At 37.8% G+C, this 15,716-nt stretch overlaps 2 protein-coding genes across 3 annotated transcripts in view; one reads left to right on the top strand and one right to left on the bottom strand.

Moving 5' to 3' along the window:
- The window catches only part of DNAI7 (dynein axonemal intermediate chain 7), a 64,557-nt gene extending 56,624 nt beyond the window's left edge, over positions 1–7,933 (bottom strand). Inside the window, exon 1 of the mRNA XM_014791379.2 lies at positions 7,852–7,933. Coding sequence (XP_014646865.2) covers positions 7,852–7,854 — 3 coding nt within the window. The 5' untranslated portion in view covers positions 7,855–7,933. The remainder of the gene's footprint in view (positions 1–7,851) is intronic.
- Positions 7,934–8,008: 75 nt separating this feature from the next.
- ETFRF1 (electron transfer flavoprotein regulatory factor 1) lies at positions 8,009–15,480 on the top strand. Of its 2 annotated transcripts, none has more exons than XM_004435460.3 (3): positions 8,009–8,134; positions 14,383–14,476; positions 14,558–15,480. In XM_004435460.3, the coding sequence occupies exons 2-3, from the start codon at positions 14,426–14,428 to the stop codon at positions 14,777–14,779; spliced, it is 273 nt and encodes a 90-aa protein (XP_004435517.1). In that variant the 5' UTR covers positions 8,009–8,134; positions 14,383–14,425; the 3' UTR covers positions 14,780–15,480. The 2 variants fall into 2 exon arrangements, with proteins under 2 accessions (XP_004435517.1, XP_087298793.1); XM_087442667.1 differs by having other exon boundaries at positions 8,009–8,138.
- The last annotated feature ends 236 nt before the right edge of the window (positions 15,481–15,716 follow it).

Here is a 15,716-nt window from a genome sequence, read left to right as displayed (position 1 = left end):
ATTCAAATAAAAGTATTCCAAGTTCTGTAAAATCTTTCCTAGTTGTATTCCTAAAAAGAGTTGAAATACCAAAATTTCACTAATAATGCCATTTTCTTCACTGGAAGAACAGCCATAAATTATTAACTGGGAATAACTAGAATCATCTATGTATTCATCAATCTGTAAAGCATTTTTTCCCTACAATCTAATCAACGTCTTCTGCCATTTCCTGTATTCTATGAAGTGCAGTGATTTCTGAAAAAAACACATTGATGTAAATGCAGTAAATCTTTTAATAGCACACCAGGTGTTATAACCTTTTCTATAGTGTTGTACAATTTCCTAGCTTTTGCAATGAATAATACTAATTTAAGTTATATGAAGTTTCAAAGCAACTTTAAGGTCTATGTAAAAATATTAATCTCATTTACATTTTTACTGATACATTTAATCTTTCTTCATTAAAAAAGTTAATGTTATTATTTTTGGAGTCTGGATGTTTTATCAATAAATTACATTGTGAGAGTTTTTGTATCATCATTTGACAACAATCTCACAGGCAATGTGACTAAACAAAAATTATTACAAGTCTCACCACTCCACAACACAATACACACAAAATTCAGAATATCTCAATACTTCTAATGCCACATTTCACCACTTACAGAAAGAGACAAAAACAGGAAGTCTTTGGTGCCTTGATTCAAGACAGCTTTGCCAACATCAATGTTTTGAACTGTACCTTAGTTTCACAGCCCAGGCCCTAGGGCAACGAACCAGCATAAGATTTAGAATGGATGAGAGATACGCCTTTGTTTTGTAAAGCAAAAGGATAATTGTGAAAGGGCAGGATGCAATGGCAAAAAGGCAGGACTTCAGCTTTTTCCCAGGAAAGGTTAAATATGAAAGTTGATGATCTGGAAATTGATGTCCATAAAACCATATGTATCCTTGTATCCTTAGAAAATCTTTGTGTACCTCTGACAGTACTCGTTACTTCTAGAAGCAGGTTTATTTCCATGTGAAGACTTCTGACCTAGACTGTTGCAATAGCTTCCTAACTGGTCCTCCTACTTCTATCCTTGCTTCCCCACAGTGAATTTTCCATTGACCCTTTAAAAATGTAAATCAGATCATGTCACTCTTCTGCTTACAACTCTCCTAGGCTACTCATCACTCAGAATAAAACCCAAACATTTTACCATGGTCTACTTGGCCATGACCTGGCTCCTGCTTCTCTCTCACACCCCCTCCCCTCCCCGCACCCCTTCACCCTCTCCCCATGTTTTACCTTTCACTTTCTACCTGCTCACTCTATTCTAACCACACTGGTATTCTCACAAGGTCATTCCCAACTATGGGTCTTTGCAATAAATATTTCTGCCTAGAATGCTCATCCCCAGGTAATTATTGACTTACTCCCTTGCTTCATCCAGGTCTCTTTTCAAATTTTACTTCCTTAATTACCCTATATGAAATAGCATCACCATTATCCCCTACCCCACATTTCTGACTGACTCCTGTCTTGGTTTTCTGTTTATTCAAAGCTATCTGAAATTACATTATTTCCTCCCCTCCCCTTCCCAAATAGAATGTAAGCTTCATGAAATGAAATCACTATCTTGAAGAGATATCTGTACCTCCATGTGCATTGCAACATTATTCACAAATAACCAAGATATGGAAACAACCTAAGTGTCCACCCACAGATGAATGGATAAAGAAAGTGTGGTATATTATATACCTTACACACAATGGAATATTATTCAGCCATAAAACAAAAGAAAATCTTGCTATTTGTGACAACATGGATGAACCTTGAGGGCATTATGCTAAGTGAAATAAGCTGGAGAAAGACAAACACTGTATGATATCACTTACATGTGGAGTCTAGAAAAGCCAAACTCATAGAAACAAGAGAAAATTGGTTATTGCCAGGGGCTGGGAGGTGAGGGAAATGGGCAGATGTTGATCAAAGGGCACAAAATTCCAGTTATAAGATGAATAAGTTCTGGGGATCGAATGTACAGCATGGTGACTATAGTTAACAATACTGTATTGTATACTTGAAAGTTGCTAAGAGAGTAGATCTTAAATGTTCTCACAACACACATACAGACACAAAATGGTAATTATGTGAGATGGATGTGTAACCTTATTTTGGTAATCACTTCATAACACATACGTCAAATCATCATGTTGTACATCTTAAACTTACACAATGTTATATGTCTCAATATATATCAATATCAATATATCAATATGTCTCAATTACATCTCAATAAAACTAGAAAAAAAAAAGAATGTAACTTTCATGAGGGCAAGGACTCTGCCTTCCTGCTATTCTCTTAATGCCCAGAATACTGCTAAATCAATGAAATAAGTATTCTTCCATATGTTTGCAAGGCCTTATATATAAGTATCTTCACTCCTACCTTGTTTGTGGTAGAAAAAATAGAGACAACATAAAAATCATAGTACATTGTGAGGGATCAGGATTTGCCACTCCAAAATGTGTCTCTTTGGCTTGATTATTTTTAAGAACAAAAGACTCAGAAAGAAACTTTGACCTTCTCCCTAACTGCCTAAAAGAATTTAAGATAGAAGGCCTGTCCCAGGAAGGAGTTATCACCATAGATAACTCTAGGCGTGGTAGACAGGAAGGCACCTAGCAAGGCCCATTTATCAAAGTTCTCTTTGGGCTCCCACTGTCTATAGATGGCCCAGCAAACATTTGTTTACAATACATTTGCTTTTCTATCTCCCTGTAAGTTGCCTTCCTCCCCTTTGAAGTCCCAAACTACTACCCGCAACATCCTCATTTGTCTTTAGCTGAAGATGTTATTTAAGGTACTGGCTTCAGCCATTTTGGCGAGTTACTTAGTTTCCTGGGTTTCTCCCATGTATACATGTTATTAAATTTGTTTGATTTTCTCCTGTTATTCTGCCTCATGTCAATTTGATTCTGAGACCAGCCAGAAGAACCTAGAGGGCAGAGGAATAGTTCCTCTCCCCCACAACATACTTTCAATAGAATATGATGCAACTGTGAAAAGAAGTGACATAATCTCAACATGCTGAAGAAAAAGGTCCCTAAGATAGACTTACGCCATCGAATCTAGGATGCCATCAGATGTAAGATGTACTTTTATACTCCCCAAAACAGAAATGCCCAATATGGGAGTCTAATAGGAGACGCCTGTATAAAGCTGGATATAGGTAAAGACAAATGAACCTACAACATAGAAAAGATAGAGCAAGGAAACTTGCATATCTCAATCCTGAAAACAAACAGAAAGAAGAAAAAAAAAATTCCTTGGAAATTTAATCATTTAGTATGGTCCCAAAACTCTCAAGCAGAGAATTTAAAGTTAATATGAGGTTGGTAGTAAGACCACATGACTCACAGAAGCAAACATCCCCTCTCTGGAAAAAATGGATGTTGATCTAGGACTACAATGCTTGTAAGACGCTACCGATTATAAGACATATCTCAATTTCAGTAATGTTAAAATGTAAAATGATGAGTATCCTAGAATTAATGAAATAAATATTAAGTGAAAAACAGAAGATGCAGAATGCTCCCATATGTGGGGAGAACACGGATGTGTGTGTGTACTCTTTAATGCTTAGGAAATTTATGAAAAGATACGCAGTGCTTCTTCTAGTCTTGGGTAAGAGGAAATTTTCTATTTTTAATGCTATTTTAATTTTGTACCTTGTGCATTTATTACTTTTTCCCTTAAAAAAAAGCTTTAGGAAATCATAAAAAATAAAATACATCTTTCAATGTTTTCCTAACTATACTGTAAATTCCCTTTACGAACTCGCCTCACCCCTAAACCATAATCTTTAAGAATGGAAAAATTAAAAAGTGAGTGATTTCCTTCTTATGTTTGGTTTCAAATTTCATAGGATGAATCTCACCATTCTCTAAAGGAAACATTACGAACAAAATAACTCAAAAGTATTTCTTTAGCACCCATGCATACATGAGTAAGCATCAAAGTAACTTAGAACAATGAGTTTTCAGATTTAAAACAATGCCTCTAAAATTTCACAATCTAAAGCTGAAAATGAATGTCCACACAAACCAATAAACTATTGTAGACCAACATAAAAATTACTGTAGCCCTCCAGAATATTTCCCACATAAGAATGTGTCCACAGCCCTCATAAATTTTGTTCAGTTATATCCACAGCCCCTAAAACAATATCAGGTTGGTAGTGGGTCCAAGTGACTGAGAGAAGCAAACACAGAACACACTCAACAGTATTTCTTGAAGAAATGTTTAATTGTATAAATATTAAATACACATTTATATAAGCATTTCTTCTAAACAATCAAGGGCCCAAGTATTTTTAAGCAGTGGTAGGGTAAACGGGGTTTCACATATTCATTCGACAAACATTGATTGAATTTCTACTATGCGCCAGGCACTGTGCTAAAGGCTATGGATGTGAAAAGAACTATGACACGCTCCTGACCTTGAACAGCTCACAGTGATAAATTATTATATAATTTATATAAATTATATAAAATGATATGAGGGTTATAATTGAGGTATGAACAAATACATGTGCTATGAGAACGCAGAGAGTATAACTGATTCCGCAAGAGAGAATGGTAGGAAAATTTACAGAGATATGCCTTAAAGATGGCATTCCAAACCCAAATCCCTCCTGGGATCAGGAAGGTGAATCAAGTCAGGAGTTGGTCATGATCAGGATTACGGCAAACTGAAGAGTTTATGCATTTCTAAAAGAGACGGCTGCTCCTCAGTCCAGCCAACTGTTGCCTTATAGAACTGTAGGCACAAAGTTATCAGGTTTCTAGTTTTTCAAGAATAGATGGAAATCATATCTTTGTGTGAAAACAGTTTGGCAACTGATTTAAAAAAAAACTTCTTAGGTCAAATAAAATACGTCTGTGGGCTAAATCTGGCTTGCCAGTCAAGAGATTATAATTTTTGCTTTAAAGCATAAATCTACTAAGTGAAGAAGAGAGAAAAAGGCATGCCAGACACACGTTATTGAATATAAAAATATAAAAAGAATCAAGTAGGTGTTAGCATGCAACCCATTTCAAGACACATTACCTTAGGGTCTACTTTTAAATCACACCAGGTTTTGTAACTAAATTTTTATGTGTTTATTTGGAAGGAAGAACAGGGGTTCCTAATCTGACATTTGCTAGAGCAAAAGTAACAAAAAGCCTCAAATCTAGACACAAGTAAAAAATAAAGGCTTTTTTAAAAGTCTTTGTGAAACTAGAAATATCTTTTTATGTCAAATTTGAAATATGTCCTGTTCTTATAAAGGATTATTCCAAGATTTAAATAGCATTAATGTCTAAAAAGGAAGCTTAGTAAACTCTAAAAACTATAATAAAACTAACTAGAAAAATGTTTAAAAATTCTGTTGGTACAATCTAAGTGCTTATAAAACTATTTCGAGAAAATAATTTTTACCTACCTTTTTTGCTTTGGGACCCTAAAAGTTGGAAAAACAAAATAATTGATAAATTTTTTTAAAAATTCAGATATTTTTAATAAAAGTACCATGATTATATAAGATGTTAAAATTAGGAGAACCTAGGTAAAGAGTATAAGGGAACTCTCTCTGTACCATCTTTGCAACTTTTCTGTAAATCTGAAATTATCTCAAAATAAAAAGTCTTTTATAAAAGAATTCAGACAAAACTATAAGCAAGTCTAGGAAAAATTAAAGTAAAATAGTTCACTCACTGAAGCATCTTTTATAAGCAAGTTTTATACTCTTTCTTATGACAGTCACTCAATGATCCATGTTTAATGAAATGCCCTAGCACTAAACAGAGTACCAGTCAAGAAGGCATTAGTTTAAAGGGTTCCACAGAACGATAAGTCATTGACTAAGTATCGGTACTAATGTCAAGTTTGAAAGTGTGAGAATGATCTCATATTATAAAGAAATAGTCGTTCTGTAACATTAGATTGCTGATTTTATAGAAAGAGAATACGTTATTTAAAGCAAAGTTCGGATAAAATGATTCTATTCAGCAATGTCTTAAAGCAGATCTATTCTTTTTTGGAAATAATTTTGGAAAGCACAGTATTTCAATAAATATTTATAATTACAAGTATTTTTCAATAGCACTACTTGCAGTTTCCTGATTAGGTTCATGTATCCATTAGATTTCTGGTAAGGAATCTGCAGGAGATCATGTAACTATAAGATTATGCACTTTCCACATTTGAAGATGTATACATGAGAAATACCAGTTCAAGCCATAAGAGGGTTGTTGATGATGTAATTAGTTAAATTAAGATGAAGTCATACTGGAACAGGCTGGACCTCTAATCCAATATGACTGGTATCCTTATAAAAAGGGGAAATTTGGACACAGACACACACACAGGGAGAATACCAATGTGAAGAATGGAGTTATGTTGCCACAAGCAAAGCAAGTACCAGAATCTAGGAGAGAGGTCTGAACAGATCCTTCCCTAGCACGGGCAGAGGGAGCGTAGACCTGCTGATACCTTGATCTTGGACTTCTAGCCTCTAGAATTGTGAAACAATAAATTTCCATTGTTTAAGCCACTTAGTGTGTGGTAATTTGCTACTTGGCAGCCCTAGGAAACTAACACATACAATAGATCCGGAGTCCAGTTTGTTCCTGGAATCTGCATTTTAACAAGTACTCCAGGTGTGTTAGAAGCAAATGTTCTAGGGACCACATTTTGAGAAACATTGCTAGAGAGATCTAAGAGGAAGAAACTCATGCACCTTTTGGAAGTAATAAATAGCTGCTTACTGTTCCCTCAATTTATCAGCGGTTTTAAGTTCGATAAAAGTCCATTTACTTTCTGTTCTTCCTGATGTGAATGCTCTCCACTTCCTATTTCTTCCCACCACTTCTGGTAAACTCATATTCATACTTTAAAACACAGCTTAGTAAGCACTAGTCTTTCCTTCCTGCACCCACTCCTCTCTCCTCACAGCCCCCATTTCATCATTTCCAACTTCGTGTTACTCCACTGTAGATACCTGAATTGTTAACAGTTATAAAGCTGTATTGTAATTAGTTTAGTCTGTCTCCCATGCCAGGGAGAGACTGTCATATTCATCTTTGTATCCTTGGCTTCTCAACTAGTGCCAAGCACAAAAAATGCACTCCATATTTTCACTTAATTAATGAATTAAATAATTAACTAATTACATTTTCCACTTCCTCTGGTTTTAATCATAGAAGAAGTTGGAAATCACATTTAAGAAAATGGGAAAGGAAATAATCTCATAGCTACATGTTGGCCTGTGTTCTTGGAAAAGACAGGATAGCTGAGGAGTGCAGAAAAACAAGACGAGAAGCTTTATCATACTTAAATTCAGGGCAGGCTGAGTACCCTGAATCACTAAACAATTCATATTTCCACAAAAGACCACATAAAATGACTTTCATAGCAGAGTAAATTGCAACAGCTTTTAATTAACCAGTGAGGAGGCATAAAAACACCTTTTCGCCAAGCTGCAATGAGAAAGCAATTTAATGGGAACGTCTATCATTACTGGAAGTTACCAGGTTGGGAGCAATTTTTAAGCTTAGCAACAGTGCGAGATTAGCACACCTTCTGACAGCACTTGCCACTCCCCCTACCCCCCTAACCCCCGCCGTTTGCAGACAGTGGTTTGGGACTCCCACCTGTCCGCCGGACCGGGACTGGAAGGCCACTAGTCAGACGGCCCATGTCCCCCAGGAGTATGGGTTCTTTCCTAAACCGACCCGCTTCCCTCTAAAATATGACCAGCCTTGTGACATCATTATCTCCGGTGAAGGAGAACCAATGCTCGCCCCTTCACCTGGCTCCCCCCACCTTTCCGGCTCACCATGCTGAGGCAAAAACTCCCTCCGCAGACGGCAAAACCGGAGCTCCGCGTTGTGCGGCAGACGCTCCCGGGTTGTCAGGACGACGAGCCCCGCCCACCTGCGCCCCAGGGAAAGAGCGCAGATCCTCCCGTGCGAGTCCGCGCAGTCGCGCTGGCTGCTTCCGGACGGCGCCTCGCCCCACTCCCTGACAGGTTGCCCACCCCAACCACCGCCCTGCTTCACGGTTGACGGACCGAGGAGTGGAAGCGGTCGGAGGCTTTTACGCCTGTGGCGTGCCGGAAAGTGCGTGAGTGCCGCCGCCGGGGCGTTGTGTTCTGTTTTCCGGATCCCGGGGTCTCGAGGCGGTGAACTGTGCTCTGGGCGAGGACCCGGGCGTGGGAAAGGGTTTCCGAGCCTTCGCCTTCGTTGATAGTCTCTCTCCCTCAGTATTGCCCTAGAGTGTGTTGGGGCGAATCTTTCTATGAGCGTTTCGAGAAGGAAGGGGGCCTCCGGGTACGCGATTGGGTCAAGTGACTGACCCCGAGTCGGCTGCCTGGGCCACCAGAGCTGAGGCCGGCGGGGGGACGGGGCTCAGTTGGCAATCTAGATAAAGAGGTAAATAAATTGGCTCCAAGAGGGTTCGTTATTTTGAAATTAATGACCTTCGGATTCTTCTCCCTGCACAGGGTTCTGTTTACTTTCTGTGCAAGGTACATTCCTTTTTCCTAAGAGCCGCTCTAGACGAGAACTAAGAAAGATTTGAAGCAATTCCTGGGTAAAGTATTCCTTACAGATAGGTGAAGGTCGCCGGGGCCTAGCAAGACTCATGAAGTTATTTGCCCAAGGTCACAGACTAATTGTACTAACCAGTAGCACAATTTTCAGAATTTCAGTCTCCTAGACAGGAAGCAGCACTGGCAGCTTAGACCCACAGAAAACTAGAAGATGTTAAGCTTCCTCCAAAGCCTAAATGAATTCTCTATGATTTTAGGACCTAGACCCTGTTTTAGCATGACAAGACATGAAATACTTTACAATTATTGGCACTGGGCCGGCCTGTGGCTTAGCGGTTAAGTGCGTGCCCCCGACTACTGGCCGCCCAGGTTCGGACCCCGGGCGCGCACTGACGCACCGCTTCTCCAGCCATGCTGAGGCTGCGTCCCACATACAGCAACTAGAAGGATGTGCAGCTATGACATATAACTATCTACTGAGGCTTTGGGGGAGAAATAAAAATAAAACAAAATTTAAAATTATTGGCACCATCTCATCTCTGAATTCTAATTTTATAATGCTCTGTCCCTTCCAACTTCATTGATTAAATGTATTATTAGTAAATAAATATTACTGACAGCTGGTTTTTGTGGGTTAAAGTATTATTGCTGTTGTAACGGAAATCCAGGTTGTGTACTAAGTCTAACATCCCACTCCAAATCCCTGGTAGCAAGATAAAAAAACATCTTAATGTTGACTTGGAAGAAGTCTTTTGTTTTAAATTAGTTTTCAACCAAACTGTTAATGTTTATGATACAAAGCCTCAGTCAACTCAGCTAGGGTTGGTGGGGATAAGGAGGTGTTATGGTGATCTCAAATTACCTTAAAATGATGGGCCTCTAGGGGAGAGGACTTGTGGAAGCTGTCACTCTGTCAGCCTGCCTCCTGGGGAGGAGGAATTGCTACGGTTGTGTTAGAACACACTGGACTGTGTTCTAGGGGTCACTGTGCTATACCAGATTATACCAGTGAGCTTGGTTCTCCTGTAGTCCTTCTCTTACAAGCTGCCTAAGTGTAAGAAGGCCCATTTCCTGTTCTCTCTTCTTCACCTTCAGACAGGTGTAATACCTACCCATTCTGAACATATGTAACCATCTCCTTTCAACTCACTTTTATAATCTGGCTCTAGTCTAGATAGTCCTAGAACCAGCTGTATGCCAGTCTTGAGGGGCAAAATGTCTTGCCACCTACCTCTCTGATTACATATACTTTGGTGCTTGCTAGTGTGTTGGAATAAGATTTTGTGTGAAGCTTTTTAGGCTTATCTAGTTTGGGGAAATGTGCTTCTGTTTGAGTCAAGTCTACCAGAACCCAATAAATAATAACATTGCACTGCCTTTCTTTGCCAGTTTTCCTTCAGCTTTTATTGCCTTCTGAACTTTATGAGGAAGAGTGATTGACAGCTTTGGGCACCATAACCTCTAGTAAAATGGCAGTTCTCACTTAACCCAGGACTGGAGTTGGTTAAGTCTTAACTCGTTAGCCCACAGTCATTGGAAAAAAGCTGTCAGTGGGGATTGTACCCTCCCCGCCTTGCCCACCACACACATCCAAGTTCTTAGAATGATGAGAGACTTCTCTCAGTCCCTGACTCTTTTGGCTCTTGTAATGGACTTCATGCAGGGTTAAGGAGCAGCCCCAAGTCCCTGCTGCACTTGAATTGTTCACCAATTGCAAACCCAAGGAAACGTACTTCTCCCAAAGGCTAAAATAAACGTAAATACCTGAAGGTCAACATACAATAATAAAGATAAACTGCCTTAATTCATATAAATTACATATCAAAGGATGGGACAAATTTACCTTAGCCACAACTGCTACTTTTTTACTGGGCAAATCTTTTGTTATGCATAATTTGTAAAAAGCGTAACAGCTAAAAAGGACAATATAAGCCACATCTCTAAAAGCTTTCACAAATTAACAAATTGTGAATTAAATAAAGCTGCACTCTTTGCCAGGCATTAAACAGGCTGTAATTTGCAATCTGAAATTACATCTATGTAGATTTAATTTAGAATTACTTTAAAAGGACCTGGTACTTGGGGCCAGCCCAGTGGCGCAAGCGGTTAAGTGCGCACGCTCTGCTGCAGCGGCCCGGGGTTTGCAGGTTCAGATCCTGGGCACGCACCAACACACTGCTTGGCAGGCCATGCTGTGGCGGCATCCCATATAAAGTGGAGGAAGATGGGCACGGATGTTAGCCCAGGGCCAGTCTTCCTCAGCAAAAAAAAAGAGGAGGATTGGCAGATGTTAGCACAGGGCTGATCTTCCTCACAAAAATAAATAAATAAATAAATAAATAAAAAGCACCTGGTTCTTAAGAGTCATTCTTCAATAAGATTAAACCACACTGGAAAATGGCTCTCAGCCAAAAAAAAGTTTTAAAAATGAAATTAGGTGTTGATATAGTGGATTAAATACACCCATCTAATTTCACTCCCTTCCAAAACTCCACTAAAAATATTCAGTAAAGGGATATAAAAATAAATTGGAAAAATGAGAGAGGAGATGACAACAATAAAACTTTGGAAACTACAAAACAGAGGAATGTGACTTAGCATAACAGAAAAGCCCAATTCATACTGCGTAATTCTCCAAAGGCACTGGAACAGGGCTGCTGGAATTGAAAATGAATGAAGTAAATTAAAGAGGATTGAGTGACAGCGACTTGAGAAACACCTCTAAGTGACTGCGTTCCTCACTCCCACAGAAGATTGGAGGTTTATTTCTGGACAAAATAATATTAGTTTCTGGACTGGGGTGTCCTCAGGCATACTAAGTACATGAGAACCAAACTGGAAACAAATTAGGTGAATTTGGGTATTCATAGCACTGAATGCAGGGCCTGCATTCTTCTTCCACTTTGTAATGTTGAACAGGCAAATCCTCAGAAGATTGGGAGACTCTTCTCTGGGGAATTTGACCAGTCCAAGGCGAACAATCTAAGATGTTGACATCAGAGGTTCCCCAATAAAGGCCCACTCAGATCACCCTAAGTGAAGCTGAAAGTCTGTAAGCAGCAACCATGCATGCAGATCTTCTAAAAAGCTTCTTTTGGCCTTTCACTTGTAAGGGTGGACAGAAAAGAATTACCAGACCTTGGAGGAAACGTCAGAAGTGTTACAGACATAAGCAAGCAGAAAAAGAGCAATTTGGAGGAAAATAGAAAATTGCAAGAAAGCTAATATTAATGAACTCAAAGAAAAAAAAGGTTCTTCTACTTTGTATAGTTATGTGAATTAGCTCATTAACTCCTAGTAAAAAAGGTGTATATAAGTATTAACATGGAAATAATGTTGGTTCCTATGTGATTTATTTATGAACTTCAGCAAGAAATGAAAAGGTCTTCACTTAGCCGCTATACTGGCAGCAGGAGTCTTTCAAGTATATTTTTTAAAAATTTAAAATAAGTGCTCACCCCCAGGGCTCCCTCCCCAGAGAGGCATACCCCATTTTATGCAGCTATTGACTGGTGGCAAGTTGAACCACCTACCCTGACCACTAAGTGGCAGCCTCGTGCTTTAGATAGAGCTCTACTTCCATGTGTAACTCAGTATCTCCCAGCCCTACTCTTAGCGTTTTACCAGCATACCTACAGTAATTTTTTAAAACAGTTTTACTGAGGTACAATTGACATACAATAAACTACACTTACTTAAAGTATAAATACAATTTGATAAATTTGACATATGCATACACCTATGAAACCATCACCGCAATCACAATAATAAACACATCCATCATCCCCAGATTTTTTAGGGCCTCTTTTGATCCCTTCCTGGTTTTCAGCCCCCCACTCCCATTCCCAGGCCACTCTATTGTAGTCTCCAGCTATGCTCAGAGCAATCCAAGTGGTCCAAATTAGCTCTCCAGGTACCAATTTGTTTTTTATTAGTGCTCTTTTTACAATTGCATAGGATTTGAGTGGTCTGCCCCAAACCTATTTTCCCCATAAGCCCTGTTATTTTTAATGTGTTTTTGCAAGATGAAAGGTTTTTCAGGAATACATATACTTAATCTCAAAGTACTTCCCACAAAATACTTAACTTCAAAGGGAAAGAGTAACCTGACAGTGGAGAATCCAAACACCACCTTAATCAAGTGATAATACTTAACATCAATCATAACGGAGCAAATTGGAATTGTGTCCACCTGATAGGATGCAATGAAATGAACAAACCATCGTGTCTATATTTTTGCTCAAACTACACAACCTGAATCTGGCTATGAGTTAACATCAAAATGAGACACATTCTACAAAATAAATGGCTTCTGATCGTCACAAGTGTCAAGTTCATGAAAGTCAAGGAAATCTTGAGGAATTGTTTTCAGGTTGAAGAAAGCCAAAGGGACAGGAAAACTAAATGCAGTGGGCGATCTTGGATCGGATCCTTTTGCTATAAAGGGCATCTTTGGGACAACTGCCAAAATGTGAAGGGGTTGTGGATTCAATGGTAGTACTATGGTAGTACTACCATTCTGATGGTTGTATTGTACTGTAGGAAAATGTCCTTGTTCATAAGAAATATACTCTAAAGCTGTGTTGTCCAGTATAGTTAGCAACTAAGCCATTGGTACTTATAAGCACTTGAAATGTAGCTAGCATGAAACAATGAAATAATATTTTGGATATAAACAAAATATATTATAAATAATTTCACGTTTTATTTTTTAATATGGGCTACCAGAAAATGTAAAATTACATAGGTGGCTCACATTATATTTCTACTGGATGGCACTGCAAAGTATTCAGGCTGATGGATATCATGTGAGCAACTTATTCTCCAATAGTTCAGGAAAAAAGTGTTATACTATGTTGTAACTCTTAGGCAAGATTGAAATTATTTCAAAGTAAAAATTATGTTAATGAAGGACAAAGTATAAAAGTTTTCTTAAGGTCACTGGGAAAATGGGAATTAAAGAATTTTAAGGGAGTTTATAAATGACATTAACATTTACTTTGGGCCTATCATGAACTAAATGCTTATGATAGGAATTTTGATTTAATTGCCACAACTATAAAGGCATTGGGAATTATTTTCTATGTTTCGTCTGTCATGGTGCCTTTAAGGAGCTGCCTCTCCCTAGTGGCACTAACAAATTACACATAAAGAAGCAAAATCTATCCCACTAGATGTTGACTGCTCCTTATGTGCCCCCTAATGGGTTATTCACTTGGCCTTGCCACCACCAGTGTTATTGCCCATCTACCATTAATTCTGAACCTGCTTGACTCACATAGCATTTCTCCTACTCTTTAGCCTTTCTTAGGTTAGCACCTTTCTAGAGTTGATCAGGCCTCTTCTCACTGTCCTCCAAAGGGACCTGGCCTTGCCTTGAGAGCAGGGTAAATACGTCTTCCTTTTGACAATAAGGAACTGAGGCTCAGAAAGGTTAAGTAACTTGTACAACATTATGCAGCTGGGATTCAAATCTAGTTCTCATTCATTCCACTCTGGTAGAAAAGGAGATACACCTACATCTTATCTCGGACAATCCATTTTCTCTCTCTCATTATCCTATTTCCTTCACAGGACTTGTCACAATTCAAATTATCTTGTTTGCTTATTATGTCTCCCTCAGGAGATAGTTCTGTGAGAACAGGTATCTTATCTGACATGTTCATAGCTTTATCCCAGTACCTGGAACATAAAAGTGCTCAATAAATATTTATTGAATAAAAAAAAAAAATTAGCATCTTCCCAGTCTGTAAAATCTTTTTTCTTTGCTTCTTTAAGACAATATGGTTATTTGCAAAAATTTTTCCTTTTCTTTAGGTATGTTTTATACATGTATAAAAGTGGCTACTTTCCATGATAAATGAAAATGGCCAATTCTTTAAGAGGAGAAGTACTGAATCTTTATAAAAATGTAAGTAATTATGTTGCCAACTTTGTAAATGTTATTGTATGACATGGATTGTTTAGAAATACATAATCTTTCTTTTTTAAGCTGCTGTATCTTGGACGAGACTATCCAAAAGGAGCAGATTATTTTAAAAGACGTCTGAAGAGTGTTTTCCTTAAAAACAAAGATGTGAAGGACCCAGAGAAGATCAAAGAACTTATTGGACGGGGAGAATTTGTAATGAAAGAGCTAGAAGCCTTATACTTCCTTAGGAAATACAGAGCTATGAAACAACGCTATTATTCAGATAACAACAAAACTAACTGATCATTATTACCATATAATTTGAAAATCAGCACCAGCTGTTTATGTCTACCAAATATTATAAAAATAATTCTAACTTAAAAGGGCAAGATATATGTCATGTAAAAAATACCTGAGCTGCCTTCTATAAGCTTCAGATTCTCTTCAGAGAGCTTTATCAGCAACCCTTTATGCTCAATTTTTATACTAAAATTGCAATTTAGCTACAAAATATTGCCAACTAACACCTATAAATTAATGAGCACCCAATTTTGAATGAAAATATACTATACTTAAAATAGATTTTTTAACTTATAGGTTTTCGCCAATTATTCTTAGCCCATTTCTCCATTTTACTGAGAAGAGAATGCCATTTAATGGACATTTAACTAAGCAAAATAATTTTTTGCACATTTATTACCCTTAACTTTGGAAGGAGTACCTTATTTTTGACCCCATTTGGTACATTAGCAGCATGTTTTCAAAGTTCACTACAAAACAAATAGCACCTGGTAATGATTTAAGTGCAGTTATAGAAATAATATGTATAGAGTAAGATTACATCTGATCTTGAAATAGCCTGCCAATGACTGGCATTACATACATACCTATTTAATTATTTACATTATTAATTTTGCTGCTGGCTTCCTTTGGGTCTTAAAACAGATCACCTGCTGTGTATCAATTACCTTCTTTGATAAAAAGTAATAAATAATGTTAATCTATTCTTTTGTCATAAAGACAGATCTGTTTTGCATCTACTTCTAAATGAGTTAACATGACAAGGAACCTAAACCTAACATGGTTTTAAGTTTAAGCAAACACTTAAGCCTTTACATAATGTTTACAGCACCTTCCATAAATGAAGAATATTTCTAACTTACAAGCTGCAAAAAATATTCACGAATATACTATAGTGTCTCTGGCTTATAAACTATTCTGTATCAATTGTGGGGTAAAT

This window comes from Ceratotherium simum, chromosome 17, assembly GCF_057802395.1.
Source record: "Ceratotherium simum simum isolate JZ-2026a chromosome 17, ASM5780239v1, whole genome shotgun sequence".
Classification (NCBI taxonomy): Eukaryota; Metazoa; Chordata; class Mammalia; order Perissodactyla; family Rhinocerotidae; genus Ceratotherium; species Ceratotherium simum.
The sequence above is the reverse complement of the archived record's forward strand: the minus strand, read 5'-3'. Positions and strand labels throughout refer to the sequence as shown.

Excerpts from the sequence above, each read along its gene's own strand:
- ETFRF1 (XM_004435460.3), top strand. The coding sequence starts at position 14,426 with ATGAAAATGGCCAATTCTTTAAGAGGAGAAGTACTGAATCTTTATAAA. Across the intron at positions 14,477-14,557 it reads TACTGAATCTTTATAAAAAT|CTGCTGTATCTTGGACGAGA; the intron begins GTAAGTAATTAT and ends TTCTTTTTTAAG.